Raw genomic sequence first — 13,929 nt, forward strand, 5'->3', positions numbered from 1 at the left:
TCATTGTCTCAAATAAGGCCCTGAAATGGCCAAATTATCTCAAATAAGGACTTTTGACCGACCGGTGACGATTTCGACGTTAGAGAAGGGGTATTTAAAATTTTTTTACTTTCTTTTTCTTTTCTTTTCTTTTCTTTTCCTTTATTTTTTTCATTTTCCTTTTTCTTTTTTCTCTCTTCCCTCCTATGGCTATCGCCGACGGCCTCAAGAGAAGGTCGCCATCACCTGGGCAAGCGATGGCAACCCTTGGTCTCGCCAGCCCAGGCTTTAGGCGAGGGTTGCCCTTATCCTGCAAAGGTCACCAGCAACCGGCGAAGGAAATAGGAAAAAGAAAAAAAAAGAAAAAAAAACAGAAAAAGGAAAAAGGAAAAAAAAAATTTAAAAAAGGTAAATGACGAAAATGCCCTTCAGCTAGCAAGATCATGCCCTTATTTGAGGCTAATAAGCCACTTCAGGTCCTTATTTAAGACTATCCACTTCAGGCCCTCGTTTAAGACAATGTCCACTTCAGGTCCTTATTTGAGAAAACAAAGGCACTTCATACCCTTTGAAAAATGTTAAAATATTATAAAAAGTTGTCCAAGTCATTGCCGGCGGTGCCCGGCCGGCGTTCATGTCAACAATATCCTGTCAAAATTAGTCGGAATGACTGAATTGGCACAAAGACAAAAGGTTTAGGATTGAATAGGAGAATTTGCTCATGGCGCAAGGAAAACCCCAAACCGATACACAGGTATCGCATTCACCTTGGATGAATTTTCCAGTTACACAAAATCTCGAACCACTAAAAACCGTGCTGCATTTATCCCGAACTAATTTCTAGGTCACAAAAAATTATTTATTTTAGAAGATTTTGGAAACTTGAGGGAGCTCTTAAGGCACAATTAGTGGATTTAAGCAGATTTCTCGATCTAAGATTTTGGTGATTTGGGATTTTTTATGACCTAAAAATTAGTTTAAGATAAATGTGGTGTTGGTATACCAGTTTAGGATTTTTAGTAACACCGGAATTAATTTGGAATAAATGTGACATGGTTTACCGTTTTGAGATTTTTTACGACGATAAAATTAATGTGGGATAGACGTGACACAGATAGACCAAATTATTTTTTTTTTATGGTATTAGCCAAAAAAAATAGATGAAATAGATTAATCTCTTTGTATAACTCTTACATTGGAACGAAAGGATTATTAGACATTAACCTAAATGGAGAATATATGATGTTAATGTGAAACTTAAACTCAAGTAAAACTTAGGTGCAGGCGACGAAACCATAGTTCAAAGGAGATCATTCGAGATACGGAACTGGATCGTAAATTCGACAAGGTCCGAACCGGTAGAGTGATTATATACAACCTCCGCCGGATCAATCATCGGATTTGGATACACGACTGTCTCGAGGAGTCGATCCATCTCCAAGTATGGGTGTAAAAAGAAAACCCGAAGAACCGAAATTTCGAATCGAATCGATCCGAATCAATAGTTTCGGGTCTTCTCTAGCCGGGTTTCCTTTCGATTCGGGTAGTAAGTAAAAGGGACGGAATTATGACGGTTCGGTTCGGTTCTGAAGCAGAGAAATATATGTCTGTTAATAGCAGTGCAGGAGCCATGGTTGCTGGAGACGTACCATTTCACAGCAATGGTAAAAGACATTACAAGACATGTAGAAACTATAGCCGCAAATCCATTCTGATATACTGCAAAACAGGAGCATGAGAAAACTGATGCGTTTCGACGTCGAGCCGCATCCGCGGCTCGCAGATCAAGCAGCGGTTTTTGCTACTGAGTACCGGCAAAAAATTCCGTCAACCGACTAAAAGAAAATCGATCTATGAACATCTGAAACAAGGGCCCTATCATACCGATTCTACCGATGGACTGATATTGTGCAAATCACAGTCACAGGTGAATCTGAACTGATCCAAAACTGAAAAGACAAGAACAAAACTCCCGCAGGCCGCGAAGGAGTACCTGCGATCTAGCACCGAGCAGAGGCGCCCGAAAAGACCGCCCCGAGTCGTCAGCCCGAAGAACAGATCGAGCAACAGGGGAAGCAAGAGAACCATCTGGCCTGACCCATGCCGGACGCTGCCACCTTAGGGGGCTGCGGCTTCGGAGTCTGCGGTTCTGACCGCGCTTGCGCGAACGACGACAGTGGCTTCATGCCGTTCGGACCGACCCTCAGCGAGCCGCTCCTGGCCGCATCTCTGGACAATCTTCATGCAGCCAAAACACCGAGTTATCTTCGAGTTTCGCTAAACATGCCAATAGAATGCTTAAAGTTACGTGCTTTGTGGCATTTAGTCTAGATCTAAAGTTCTTGGCTAAGACCTTCATGCTTCGCTCTATGATGGAAGCTACTTCTCTCATTGATATTAGCTCATCCTATCTCATTCCCTGCCTCTATCAGATAGGCTTCTAGGGCGCGTAAATCATCGGGGCGCAAGCAGAATCGACGCATAATTCCACAGCAAAGATTGAGCAGAAGTGACATAGCTTACATTGGAAAGGCGAAGGATTTAATGCTGGCTCCGCTCGCATCGGAATGGTGCGACGGACTGGTAGAATGGAAGGAAGCTACCTCCGGCCAAGGAAAATTTTCTTTACTGTGATCCACGCTTTCCTTTGAATCCTTTTGTGGTTGAGCAGCTGGTGAAGGTGCACATTGATGCTGGCCCGTATTCGCGATTCTGAAGCCGATATTCGGCGATTTATTGACTGGAGTTGGGCTGGCATAATCCATCGTCACCGGAGGAATGGTTGGTGCGCCGGGCATACCGAGCTCCTGAGATTTACCAACCCAGTATATTTGGTCTCTAGTAAAACTCGTATTTCCCATCTGGATACTGAACAACGATTCGTTCGAAGCGACGCTCCATTCCATCGGGGCTGTCGATTTGGTTCTGCCGAACACGGAAGAAGGGATCCTGTACGGAGAAGGACTCCCCACGACGTCGCCCGTTCGTTCCATCACCTGAACCGGAGGAAGCTGCTTTGCCGACCCATCGTTCCACCTCAAGGCCTGCACACGGTCCGACGGACCATTTTCAGACGATTCGATCTTGGGCATCGAGCCGACCGGCACGTCTCCTTCTCCGCGTCTCGGAACCGATTCACGGTCGTCGTCGGCGTCGTGGGTAAGGTGGACATGTGAAAATGCATCAGAAGTGCTGGTCTCTTTCACCTCTAATTCATAGGAGTCTCCGGACGATGGCGACGACGACGAGGATGACAACGACGAATACAGCCTCTTGATTTGAAATGCGTGATCATCTCCACCTGGTACAGACGAAGGATGTTCCCTTAAATCAGCATCACCATGATCCCTCGCAGGCCCAGCTTCCATATCTAACAATTGTACAAGTTTCAGGTGATCAGGCTATGCAAAGCGACTGCAGCTCGAGGCCTGTAACCAGAAATCTTAAAACTCATCCGCAGACCTACCAAATACATACATGCATCCTTTAATTATAATCAACTCAAAATGTGGAGTGGCATTGTTCTTGTGTACATAAGAGCCAAATAGCAAAAGCCGGGCATGTACAACAGCTTCCAGATTATAACTCCAATCATCAATGCATGCGTAAATTATTCAAAAGTAGGGCATTGAAATGCCCTCCGAGCCTTAGGCAGACATCTTACCTCAATCGCTCGAAAAAACCGCCATCATCGATCAATCCCACAACCTATTCGAATCAATTCGTCTAAAACAGGGAATTTCTACAACGTACCAAACAAGAGCCCGCAGCTCTCGGGAAAACCAACCAATTCACATGACATTCGAGCGATGAATGCGGAAAAAACAACCAAACTCACATCAAAAACTCCGCGCGCCACCCTTAAGCCGTCGCGAAGCTGTGACGGAATGATCGGGGTTTCGCAGAAACGGGGGGCGATGGCGACACTTCTCGTTTTGGCGGATTCCGGCGAATCCGTGGACAGTGGAGAAGGAAACCGATGGAAGGCTAGAGAGAACGATGGAACGCGAAGGTCAGATAGAGAGAGAAAGTGACCGTTTGGACAGGAATGGAATATGAGAGAGAGAGAAGGGGGGGGGGGGGGGGCGATGCGTGTGGCTCGGCATGAGTTTCGAGCTTCGGAGCTTAAATTCGGAAGGAGCTCTCCTTCTTCTTGGGGAGTGGCTGCTGGGCGTGGGCGCCATTATCTAAAAACCATGCAACGGGGACGACGGCGTCGTGTCGTGTGGCTTCTTTGTCCAGTTGACTTTCCATCTCCACGTTGTCGCGCTGACTTTTGTTTCCTCTTTTCTGTTTTCTTTTTCCCAATTTTATCTTCTCTTTCTCTCTCTCTCTCTTTGATACTTGTTAGGTGGGATTAATGCGTAGATAGTCTCTGAATTTTGGCCCGACGCGCAATGCCGTCCCTGAACTTTTAATTTGTTTCGATGCGGTCCCTGAACTCTTGGCCCGCTGTACAACGTCGTTCCTGAACTTTTTAATCTGTACAATGTGGCCCCTGACTTTTTTTGTAAATATTTAATCCAGTCCCCGAACTATAGAAATATATCTAATGTTGTCCTTCCGTTAATTCAAGTTCAGAAACTAAGGACCACATTGAACAAATTAAAAGTTCATGAACGACATTGTACATTGGGCTACGATTCGGGGACAATACGTACCATTTTCCCTTGTTCAATTGATATTCATGCATGAGAAAAAGACGGGATGATTAGAGGTGGGCACGGTTCGGTAGTCCAATTTCCAAGAGTGTAACCAAGACCTCCTCGGTCCTACCCGGTTTTAGGAATGCGGAATCAAGAGGCGGCCGGATCGGCCGGTCCAAAGCAGATTTTTAGTTGTACATAGGAACCGATGTCTTTTTTAAAAAAAATTTGATTTATATAGTTTTGATGGATTAAATCATGGCGTAAAACTAATAAAACCGGAGTTAAATGATGAAACTTCTAATTTCTCATTATTGTCAAGTGATTTCAAATTATTCGAATCAAAGTATTATTATTATTAAATAAAGAGTTTTTAGAAAATTTCTAGGACTGATTCTATCCCGGAATCAATGATTTCAAGCTGTAACCAAGTGGTTCAACCTTTGAAGGCGACTCGACTGAGTGGGCCTTTCCTGAGTAGAACTTTTTTTATAATGCCAAAGTCACGAACCGAACCGGTTTTGACCGGTTCGAAATTTTTGAAATCGGAAATCGAATCGATTTTCTTCACGACTAGCCTCAGCCGGAACTGACTGTCCGACTAGGTTGGTTCCTAGTTCGGGAAAATTACTAAAACAGTCCTAAACCTATTGCAATTGTGCCAATTTAGTCTTAAACTTTTTTTGTGTCAATTCAGTTATAAACCTTTTGCATTTGTGCCAATTTAGTCTTAAACATTTGTGTTAATTCAATCCATCTGGCCAATTTTGGCCAGACCGGCAACCGGCTAGAGGTTGAAGATGAAGATGAAGGGGAAAAAAAAAAGAAAGGGAAAAAGAAAAGGAAAGGAAAAAAAATAAAAAAATTTGAAAATATAAAAATAATATTAAAAATTGTCACATCAGCGTTGGGGCCTAATACCCAAAAAAACCTTAAAGTTTAGCTTTTGTCCAATTTCTACCTTTTGTCTCATAAAAAACCTCTAACTTTAGGCCATGTCCCAATTCTACCCTAAACTTTTTTTTATCCCATAAAACACCCTTAACTTTAGGTCTTGTCCCAATTTTACCCTAAGCTTTTTTTTGCCCCATGAAAAGCCTCAAACTTTTGGTCATGTCCCAATTTTACCATCCAGTCTCAATTTTACTGTAAAATTTTTACAGTCTCATAAAAAACCATAAAATTTTACTTGAGTCACAAATTTGACTCCATTAACCCTCCGTCCAAAATTTCTCGTTGACAACCAAGAGATAGAAATCTCTCAAGCAAGAGCTGTTTGAGTGTCCCAAGCACTCTCCGACCGCGAGAGATGGAACATTCCCAAGCATGAGAGATCGATAAGCGCAAAATCCTGAGGGCGATTTTGACGAAGGGTTAATGGAGATCTTCATGAAACAAAAAAATTAGACTGAAATTGAAACTTGACCTAAAGTTGGAATTTTTTATGAGATAAAAAAAGTTTAGGGTAAAATTGGCACTGAACCTAAAGTTGAGGGCCTTTTATGAGACAAAAAAAAAGTTTAGGGTAGAATTGGGATTGGACCTAAAGTTGAGGGTTTTTTATGAGACAAAAAAAAGTTTGGGGTAGAATTGGGACATGACCTAAAGTTGGAGATTTTTTATAAGACAAAAGGTAGAAATAGGACAAAAGCTAAAGTTTGAGGTTTTTTTGGGTATTAGGCCCAGCGTTGGCCGGACGGCCGGCACCGACCGGTGTCCACATCAGCATCAGCCGGCCAAAATTGATCAGATGGACTGAATTGGCACAAATGCAAATGGTTTAAGACTGAATTGGCACAATTACAATAGATTTAGAACTGTTTTTTTCTAATTTTCCCACTTTGGTGTATAGAAAAGAACTGGCTTTACATAGTGGAACGCGAAATTTGTAAATTGAGATTACAACTTCAACCGTGAATGCATGAGTAAATTAATCATAAGTACGACATTGAAATGCCCTCTAAGCCTTGCGAATTCCGACAAGGCCGACATCTCACGGCAATCGCTTGAAACCGTCACCGATTGATCAATCCACAAACTATTTGGAACAGTCCCTCTAAAACAGGAGAATTTCTAGAAACTCCTTCCATTGAATTGACACAAACTTTAGGGTTAATACCACGAAAAACCCTAAACTGGTACACTTATGACACATTTATCCCAAACTATTTTTTTTATCATAAAAAATCCCAAACTGGTACACCTGTGATAATTTTACCCTGAACTATTTTTTTGACCATCAAAAACCCCAAACTGGTACACCCGTGACAATTTTACCCTGAACTTACCACAAAAAACCCCAAACTGGTACATATGTGACAATTTTACCCTGAATTAAAATTTTAATATTATTTTTTATTTTTTTCGAATTTTTATTTATTTTTTATTCTTTTCTTTTCTTTTTTTTTTCATCTTCAAACCCTGGCCGGTCGCCGGTCCGGCGACCGGCCAGAGGCGAAAGCCGGCGAGGGCCGCCCTCGCCGGCGTCGGGCGAGGGCCGCCCTCGCCCGCCCAGGGCAAGGGCGACCCGCCCGACTCAGCGAGGGCGGCCCTCCCCCGACGCAGCGAGGCCGCCCTCGCCGGATCTAGCGAGGGCCGACCTCGACCGACATAGGCGAGGGCCACTGACACCGGCGAGGGCGGCCCTCGCCGGATCCGGGAGGGCGGCCCTCGCCCGACGCTCGGCGAGGGCGGCCTCGCAGCCTCCGCCTCGGCGGTCGCCGGACCGACCGGCCGTAGGTTGAAGGTGAAGGAAAAAAAAGAAAAGAAAAGAAAAAAGAAAAAAGAAAAAATTCAAAAAAATAATATTAAAAATTAGTTCGGGGTAAAATTGTCACATGTGTACCAGTTTAGGGTTTTTTGTGGTATGTTTGGGGTAAAATTGTCACAGGTGTACCAGTTTGAGCTTTTTGGTGGTCAAAAAAATAGTTCGGGGTAAAATTGTCACAGGTATACCAGTTTGGGGTTTTTGGTGGTAAAAAAAATAGTTCAGGATAAAATTGTCACAGGTGTACCAGTTTGGGGTTTTTTATGGTCAAAAAAATAGTTTGGAGTAAATGTGTCACAAGTGTACCAGTTTAGGGTTTTTCGTGGTATTAACCCCAAACTTTAAATGCTAGTAGCGAAAATACCTAACAAAAGCCACAATTTTGGAGACAAATCAATCAATTCACATGCTATTTGATCGGTGAACAGAAAAATCAACAGCAGTACTCACATCAAAACTCTGCGCATTGACGCCTTGTGGAATTTCCGGAAGACATTCTCTACATCGTTCCAATTTTATCGAATGTCTCGGACGAGACAACCTCTTTTCTCTCGCTGAGAATAAATAAACTGAGATATATGTGCATTCCTTCTGAAGACTCGTCCTAGCTTCTACTTATTAAATGACTAGCCCTGAACCTTTCATTGCTAAACTTTGTATTCATACAAGGCCAACGTTAATACATTCAAAGTTAGGACATTTGGCCAAGCAATTTTGGCATTTATAAAAAGAAACTTTTGTAGTTGGTTGCTGAGTGCTTTACAGTAAGTTAAGAATAATGCTAAATAATGACATTGGATTGGGCTTAGCCCAACGAATAATCCACTTGAAAAAGGAGGATTTACTATTTTCCCCTCACAAAAGTGTTGGTGAGATATTTGTGCTCACAATTACAAGACATGGATTATATACAAGCCACGAAACAATTATCTTCATCGAAAGGCCGGAATTTATGCAAAATAATTTAAATAACTTAAGGTTTCTATCAATGATAAATAAAAGAAGAGTTATACAAGTTGTATTATTTGGAAAAATACAGAACCTCAAAATAAGGGTCCATTAACAAATTCATTTTTTTTTTCATAAATAACAGCGTAGAGAGAGATTAACAATCCCTCTGAATGTTATTATATAGTTCCCACGAACATTGGATACTTTTCACCACCTGCTATTCGAATATCCAAGATTTGTCACCATATGTTGACCAAGATGCTAGCAGCCATGAAGTAACACACGAGTTCTATCAAAGCTACGCAATGTAGTAAGAGCTGTTCAAAGATTTGCTCGTGGAAAGAACATTAAACATTAGCCAGAGACATTGGGGAAAAAGTTATTATGTTTGAAAATGAGGCACTGTTCAAGAAAGGGAAAACTAATGCCCATGGTTGGTATAGTTGATTGGGGGCTTCGGAGGATTTCCACTTTTGGAACTAGAGGTCAATTGTTCAAATCTCGTGAATTGTATGCAAACTCCTCTGGATCAAGGTCACCTCAATAGGAGGCCAAAGGTTCAAATTAATCAGTTTGTGGAGCTTGTAAAGTGTTCCATAAACCTCCAGGTATTGAAGTTAAAAAAGAAAGAGAGTAAATACTCATAAATAGTGATAAAATGTCCCACAATCTTTGTTTTGTTTATGGTTATTGGTGATTGCAAGCATATGTAAAATATCATAAAGATTTTAAAAATTTTGAGCCAACCATTATATGAATAGATATAAAATTATTTGAGATGAGTGGTAATATTTGTGAAAAATACCATGTAAATTGAAATGCAATGTAACCCTCCCCCAATCTTTGATTAATTTTATGGTGATTGCAAGCATACATCCAACATGGTAAAGCTTTAAATATTTTCAAGCCAACCATAATATCAGTAAATATTAAAGTACTTGAGATGAGGAGTGACATTCGTGGGAAATATAATAGATGGGCTTAATTTGTGAATCTCTTATGGAAAAATTAGATTATTTCGATTTTGTGAGATTAGGTATTATGTATTAATAAATATATAAATTGAAAAGGAAAGCTAACAAGGAGATATAAATATTTTATACTTTTTCAATACTTGGATAAAAAAAGTGCAAAAAAATTTGGACCATTTCTCGATTTGTGCGTGTCATCCTTGCGCAGGGGCCATGCTAATCTTCTCTGTATCGTTCCAATTTTATCGGATGTCTCCGAAGAGACAACATGTTCTTGCTCACTTGTGCAATATAAGGCGAGGTGGATGTAAACTTTTGTTCGATGTGGGACTCCTCTATCCTCAAAGAAAGGCAATAATGATATTTTATTTCCGGGATGGGCCCAACCACACCCTTCCAAAGTTATGTAGGTCCACGCAAGCAAGCTTTTTGTCTCTTTGCTTTACTTTATTTAGATTTAATAATCAACGGCATTCTTTTGACATTATATTATGTAAAAGGTAGGTGACTTTATTCTTGGCGAAGTGATTATATTTTCAATGAATTTTCAAGAGGAGAAACGTTAGATGATTGTAATAGGATTGTAAGTGGTGAAGAATATCATGTGACATGTACTTCAACCATTTATATATAGGGTTAATATCACAAAAAATGTCAATTTAGTACATCCGTATCATATTTACCCCAAATTAATTTTTGTGTCATAAAAATTTCCGAATCCGTACACTTGTACCACATTTATCCTAAACTAATTTTTCTATTACAAAAATCCCAAACCGTTACACTCTTGCCACATTTTCCCCAAATTGATGTAGCCGTGCCACATTTACCCCAAAAAATCCCAGATTTAACACGATTTGGCATAAATGTAGCACGAGTGTATCGGTTTGGGATTTTTAGTGAGTTTGAAGCGAAAGTGGCACGGGTATACCGGTTCGAGAGTTTTTATGATGTAAAAATTAATTTGGGGTAATTGTGTCATGAATGTACCTATTTTGGGTATTTTGGTGGTTTTAGCTCTAGATTATATTCGAATTTTGAGTGGGTGAATGAGACCTAAATATAGAATCAAAAGCATATATTAAGTCATCATTCATCGTTGGAGAAATAAATATATTGTTGAAATAAGAAAACCTATTTAAACTCTTGGTAAATATATAGAAAATTGTTAAATATATTTGTTTCTTTTTTTTTTCCTCAGCTCGCCTGTACCCCCACTTAATATTGTACTGTTCCTACCAATAATTTATTTGGAATTTTCTCTGAGGCCGGAAAATTTTTGGAAGTTAATTGGCACGAATTAACTCATCGAGAGTGAGAAGGCTAAATTCGGAATCGCAAAACTGTAGATATGTGAAGCTAACAGTGATAATACTTTATAGATACGAAATATAAAAAAATGAGGAGCAAATAAAATATATTTGGCGAACTAAATTAATGAAGCTAACATAGAGCCGTGACTGGAAAATGAAATTTTTGTGATATCGTGCAACGAGGTAAAATATATTATAGAGAAATTTCTCCTTACATATGCATAAGGTGAAAGGGATGGCAAAGGGGTAAACGTTGTAAAATTTGGAATATATAAAATTAAGAAGCAAATAAAATATATTTGGTGAACTTTATTTGTAAATCTGAAATAGAGCTGCGAATAGAAAATGAAAGTGTTGTGATATTGTATAACAAGGGAAAATATATAAGTTATGGAGAAAACATATAGATAAGGTAAAAGTGACGGCAAAGAGGTAAATGTTATAAAATTTATAAAAATTCCGAACACATGAAAATGAAATATACTAAAAAAAGTACAAAAAAATTTGGACCATTTCTCGATTTGTGCGTGTCATCCTTGCGCAGGGGCCATGCTAATCTTCTCTGTATCGTTCCAATTTTATCGGATGTCTCCGAAGAGACAATCTCTTCTGTCTCGCTTGGACAATATAAATTGATGTGCATTTGTGTTCATGATCGATGTGGGACTCCTCCTAACTTTGTGCTATTTAAAAGCTTCATGGGCCAATGGTTTATTCATGTAGGGCACGCATTAATACATCCAAAGTTAGGACATGTGGCCCAAGCAAATTTGGCAGTTTGGTCCTTGGGCTTTTATTATATGCCGAGTGCTTTACTATATAAGTCAAGAGTACTGCCAAAAAATGGCATTGGGTTGGGCTTAGCCCAACAAATAAACCACTTGAAAAGGGAGGATTTACTTTTTTTAAATGGATTATATACAAACCACGAAACAATTATTATTATCGAAAGGCTGAAATTTACATGTTTGAGTATTGCTTGAACTACGTTTTATCGCAAAATAATTTAAAAAATTTAACAAAGGGTTTCTATCAATGATAAAGAAAAGAAAAGTCATACAAGCCGTATTATATGGAAAAAACAAAACCTAAAAATAATGGTCGATTAACAAATCATTTTTTTCATAAATAAAAAGGTAGGGAGAGATGACCACTACCAGTGCTAACAAAACCATCTGAATGTTATTGTAAGGGTCCTACACTCTTTATGGAACATTTGATATTAGTTATAAATATTTCGCAACACCCATGATTCTAATATCCAAGATTTGCGAGCCAGTCACCATATGTTGACCAAGATGCTTGCCACCATGAAGTCACCAGAGTTATATCAAACCCAGGGAATGTAGTAAGAGCCGTTAACATTTAACTCTAGCGTAAGACATTGGGGAAGAAGTTATTAAACTTGAAAATGAGGCACCGTTCAAAAAAGGAAAAACTAATGCCCATGGTTGGTATAGTTGATTGGTTGCCTTGGAGGATTTTCAATTTTTCACTTCAGAACCCGAGGTCAATTGTTCAAATCTCATGGATTGTATACAAACTCCTCTAGGTCAAGATCACCTACACGGGAGGTCAAACGTCCGGAGTTAATCAATTGTTCGAGCTTGTAGAGTGTTTCGTAAACCTCAAAGTACTGGATTTAAAAGACAGAGAATAAAACTCATTAATTGAGATGCGGTTTAATTGTCCCGCAATCTTTGTTTTTGTTTACGGTGACTGCAAGCATGCCTCCAATATCGTAAAGTTTTAGAAATTTTCGATCGAATCATTATATCAATAGATATAAAAGGTACTTGAGATGAGGAGTAATATTCGTGAGAAATACCATCTAAACCGAAATGCAATTTAATTGTACTCTAATCTTTGATTTATATATGGTGATTGCAAGCATACGTCCCATATCGTAAAGCTTTGAATATTTTCCGGAAGACATTCTCTACATCGTTCCAATTTTATCGAATGTCTCGGACGAGACAACCTCTTTTATCTCGCTAAGAATATATAAACTGAGATATATGTGCATTCCTTCTGAAGACTCGTCCTAGCTTCTACTTATTAAATGACTAGCCCTGAAGCTTTCATTACTAAACTTTGTATTCATACAAGGCCAACGTTAATACATTCAAAGTTAGGACATTTGGCCAAGCAATTTTGGCATTTATAAAAAGAAACTTTCGTAGTTGGTTGCTGAGTGCTTTCCAGTAAGTTAAGAATAATGCTAAATAATGACATTGGATTGGGCTTAGCCCAACGAATAATCCACTTGAAAAAGGAGGATTTACTATTTTCCCCTCACAAAAGTGTTGGTGAGATATTTGTGCTCACAATTACAAGACATGGATTATATACAAGCCACGAAACAATTATCTTCATCGAAAGGCCGGAATTTATGCAAAATAATTTAAATAACTTAAGGTTTCTATCAATGATAAATAAAAGAAGAGTTATACAAGTTGTATTATTTGGAAAAATACAGAACCTCAAAATAAGGGTCCATTAACAAATTCATTTTTTTTTCATAAATAATAGGGTAGAGAGAGATTAACAATCCCTCTGAATGTTATTATATAGTTCCCACGAACATTTGGTACATTTCACCACCTGCGATTCGAATATCCAAGATTTGTCACCATATGTTGACCAAGATGCTAGCAGCCATGAAGTAACACACGAGTTCTATCAAAGCTACGCAATGTAGTAAGAGCTGTTCAAAGATTTGCTCGTGGAAAGAACATTAAACATTAGCCAGAGACATTGGGGAAAAAGTTATTATGTTTGAAAATGAGGCACTGTTCAAGAAAGGGAAAACTAATGCCCATGGTTGGTATAGTTGATTGGGGGCTTTGGAGGATTTCCACTTTTGGAACTAGAGGTCAATTGTTCGAATCTCGTGAATTGTATGCAAACTCCTCTGGATCAAGGTCACCTCAATAGGAGGCCAAAGGTTAAAATTAATCAGTTTGTGGAGCTTGTAAAGTGTTCCATAAACCTCCAGGTATTGAATTTAAAAAAGAAAGAGAGTAAATACTCATAAATAGTGATAAAATGTCCCACAATCTTTGTTTTGTTTATGGTTATTGGTGATTGCAAGCATATGTAAAATATCGTAAAGATTTAAAAAATTTTGAGCCAACCATTATATGAATAGATATAAAATTATTTGAGATGAGTGGTAATATTTGTGAAAAATACCATCTAAATTGAAATGCAATGTAACCCTCCCCCAATCTTTGATTATTTTATGGTGATTGCAAGCATACATCCAATATGGTAAAGCTTTAAATATTTTCAAGCCAACC

The 13,929-nt window shown here is 39.2% G+C and overlaps 1 protein-coding gene and 2 non-coding genes across 3 annotated transcripts; all 3 read right to left on the reverse strand.

Annotated features, from left to right (window-relative positions):
* Positions 1-1,833: 1,833 nt before the first annotated feature.
* Positions 1,834-3,420, reverse strand: LOC130140212 (uncharacterized). The gene is made up of 2 exons (XM_056319012.1): positions 2,503-3,420; positions 1,834-2,217 (listed from the first exon to the last, which is right to left on the reverse strand). Exons 1-2 carry the CDS (start codon positions 3,345-3,347, stop codon positions 2,022-2,024), a joined length of 1,041 nt encoding a protein of 346 aa, XP_056174987.1. The 5' UTR covers positions 3,348-3,420; the 3' UTR covers positions 1,834-2,021.
* A 6,056-nt stretch (positions 3,421-9,476) lies between these two features.
* On the reverse strand, positions 9,477-9,579 carry LOC130140331 (U6 spliceosomal RNA). Its single transcript, XR_008818351.1, has one exon. It is a non-coding gene; the product is annotated as a U6 spliceosomal RNA (small nuclear RNA).
* A 1,546-nt stretch (positions 9,580-11,125) lies between these two features.
* LOC115669714 (U6 spliceosomal RNA) lies at positions 11,126-11,228 on the reverse strand. Its single transcript, XR_004004421.1, has one exon. It is a non-coding gene; the product is annotated as a U6 spliceosomal RNA (small nuclear RNA).
* Positions 11,229-13,929: the final 2,701 nt, after the last annotated feature.

Source organism: Syzygium oleosum, unplaced genomic scaffold, assembly GCF_021117445.2.
Source record: "Syzygium oleosum isolate NSW1041296 unplaced genomic scaffold, Sole_v2.1 Sole_v2.17, whole genome shotgun sequence".
NCBI lineage: Eukaryota > Viridiplantae > Streptophyta > Magnoliopsida > Myrtales > Myrtaceae > Syzygium > Syzygium oleosum.